General features: G+C 51.2%; 2 protein-coding genes across 2 annotated transcripts in view; both read right to left on the reverse strand.

Moving 5' to 3' along the window:
* The window catches only part of LOC105556978, a 1,658-nt gene extending 1,462 nt beyond the window's left edge, over window positions 1–196 (reverse strand). The window contains exon 1 of the mRNA XM_012004094.1: window positions 6–196. Coding sequence (XP_011859484.1) covers window positions 6–191 — 186 coding nt within the window. The 5' untranslated portion in view covers window positions 192–196. The remainder of the gene's footprint in view (window positions 1–5) is intronic.
* On the reverse strand, window positions 196–1,317 carry LOC105556980. Its single transcript, XM_012004096.1, has one exon. The coding sequence runs from the start codon at window positions 1,315–1,317 to the stop codon at window positions 196–198; it is 1,122 nt and encodes a 373-aa protein (XP_011859486.1).
* Between the last annotated feature and the right edge of the window lie 1,354 nt (window positions 1,318–2,671).

Raw genomic sequence — 2,671 nt, forward strand, 5'->3', positions numbered from 1 at the left:
GCGTCCTTCTTTAGCGCTCGATCTTTTTTAATATCGACGAAACTGATGATATTTTCGCCGTGATTTATGTGCAAAAAAGTAGCGGGAAATTGAATCTCGCTGAGCGCGACTTCCCATTCGCCGTGCAAGTGTAGAGTTTGCGGTAATTCCGTAGTGAATGACGCGGTTGTATTGTTCGGGAAATAACGCATGCTGCTATTGCTCGGAAGGACCAGGAGAAATTGATCTTCCCTCATCTTGAAGAGATGTTAAATTTGAGGCGGGGATCCAAGAATTGAACTTGCTGGGATAGCCACGCCAACTAACGAGCAGCAGTTTATTAGCGCCGCGTCCCCTGCTCTCTATCACGCGATCGACGATGAACTCTTCCTCGCTCAGGTTTTTCTCGACTCTGCCTAATTCTTGCTCGTAAAAAATACCATCTATGGTCTCGCCCGTTAACACAGGCGGTTTTCGCCACTCGAGAATGCGATGAATTCGGAATATCTCTTCGCTCCAACGGGACTCGTAGCCTTTCTCGAAAGCGGCTTTTGCTCTACTGATCCGAACGAGTTCGCCGACGCGGTATTTAACCATTTGTTTCTTCTTCTTCTTCTTCTCGTCATTCCGTCGCCATCGTCGGCTTATATTTTCACGCGCGATACGGGCGTTTTCGCGCGTAACGATCGCCGGCTGCATTCTGGTGGAGGAATGACGGGTGTGATTGTAAGCGCTTACGATAGCCTGCAGAACATCGCGGTAACGTCGCGTATTTTTATGCGTGAAATAACGCCACATTCGTTCTTTCAACGTTCTGTTAAACCGTTCGACGACGGCGGCTTTGACATCTGGATTGCGGACTACTCGAAAACGAATGCCCTTTTCCTCCAGAAACCTTTGCAAAGCCTGCCCGATAAATTCCTTGCCTTTGTCCGTTTGCAGGTAGACCGGCACGCGTCCTTCGTTTCTCGAGAGCACGCGTTGAAGGGCCTCCGTTACGCCTTTACTCGTTTTATCGCGTAACGGCTCCACCCAGGCGTATTTACTGAGCACGTCGATAATTACCAGTAAATACGAATAGCCGTCGTTGTAACTTTTGAGATTTCGGAGTTCGATCAAATCGACCTCCCACAGGTCGTCGATATTCGTTACGTTGTAATGCAAGCGTGGAAATTTCCGGCGCAATGGGCGATGCAGTGTGTACGCGTCTTGCGATTCGAGCCATCGTGCGACCCCGTTACGGGAGAATTTTGGTTTAGCGGCGCGATACAGATTATCAGTTGCCGAATAGCCCGCGTAATGTCGCGGATCGTAGTAGAATTTTTCAAGGTCCGTCATTTTTTAGTTCAATTTACGCCAATCGAGTAAACGTCTTTTTGTCACCGTCGTCGAGGAGGTTGTATTCGGAGTGGAGCTCGCAGCGGCGCGACGTTGCCTAATATTTGGAGAACCGCGGGCTAATAATTCCTTATTTTTCACCAGTATCGCGGGGGTGTTTAAGATGCGTAGTAATCGCGCGAACCGATCTCTCCCCGCTGCTTTCACGGTTTTTCTCTCGCGCATCGCGTCGTTTATCAGGTCCGCGATATTCGAATTTTTTACGACGTCGCCGTCTATAGTCACGACTCCGCGCTCGTCCCAGCTCATTCTGGCCGGCACGGCTTTATCGAGCAGATGCCTCATCAGCAGACGCGCGTGGGCGCGATAAGATTTCGGTACGCTTTCCACTATTCTCGCGGCGCTCTTCGTCAGCTCGAGATCGCGCGCATCGTTTCTCGCCACTGCGATACCGCCGCTAGAGTCCGAAGGCCTAATGGACGAGATCGGCGTGAGATCGACGTGGGACGTCTCGTCCGTATCCCACGCTGCCTCTTCCTCCTCCTCCTCCTCCTCCTCCCTCGCTTCTAGCGTATCATTGTCCATATTTTCCGCGGTTTCTTGCTCCTCGCCGTTGCGAGTGTCATCGTGATTTCGTTTTCGCGCCGTATGGACAAAGTGGAGATATCGCCAGAGTACCTCTTTATACATTTTCCATTTCTCGCCCGCGTCGAGCGGATAGGACGAGTTAAGAATGCGCCGCATCTCCGCATCGAGTCGGGATAGGGGGGTTCCGGGGGTACGCACGGAGTTATTAGTGCTTTCGTCCGAATTTTTCCCCGGCATCCTGTCGACGCTGTTGCTGCTGCTGCTGCTGCTGCTGCTGGAGGTGGTAATCAACGGTTGTCGTTGTTGCAATTGTTGCTGCATTCTCTCGAGATTCTCCGTAGAAATTAAAACCATCTTTCTCGCTCTTTCCCCCATGACTCGATTTTAATATCCCGTCCCACCGCCGATAATATGCGATAGCAAAGCCGCCAGTATGGGTCCGATAATGTAGGGTAAGAATCCGCCTCGCTGCACCAAGAGCTTTCTCTTTTCCTTCCAATTACCGCGCCCGGCCGCGATGCGACGTAGCGTCGTTTTGTATTTGTTCAGACGCTTTTTTTCGCGCTGTTCGAGCGGTACGTTACCCCTGAGTGTATTGTAAACGCACTCGCGAATACAGCGCACAAATTTATCGTCTGCGTTTCGTAGGAAGTGCGCACGTTGATTTTTGTTCAGATGGCACAACGTCTCGAGAAGACAGACGTTTCTCCGTCCGATCGAGCGTCTGGCGGTTTTCGTAGCTCTGTTCTCCTCCTCCTCTTGCTCC

Source organism: Vollenhovia emeryi, unplaced genomic scaffold (genome assembly GCF_000949405.1).
Source record: "Vollenhovia emeryi isolate VEMERY1.0 unplaced genomic scaffold, V.emery_V1.0 DF939671.1, whole genome shotgun sequence".
Lineage (NCBI taxonomy): Eukaryota > Metazoa > Arthropoda > Insecta > Hymenoptera > Formicidae > Vollenhovia > Vollenhovia emeryi.

Bases quoted from the DNA above. Each gene is read 5' to 3' on its own strand.
- LOC105556980 (XM_012004096.1), bottom strand. From the start codon at position 1,317: ATGACGGACCTTGAAAAATTCTACTACGATCCGCGACATTACGCGGGC.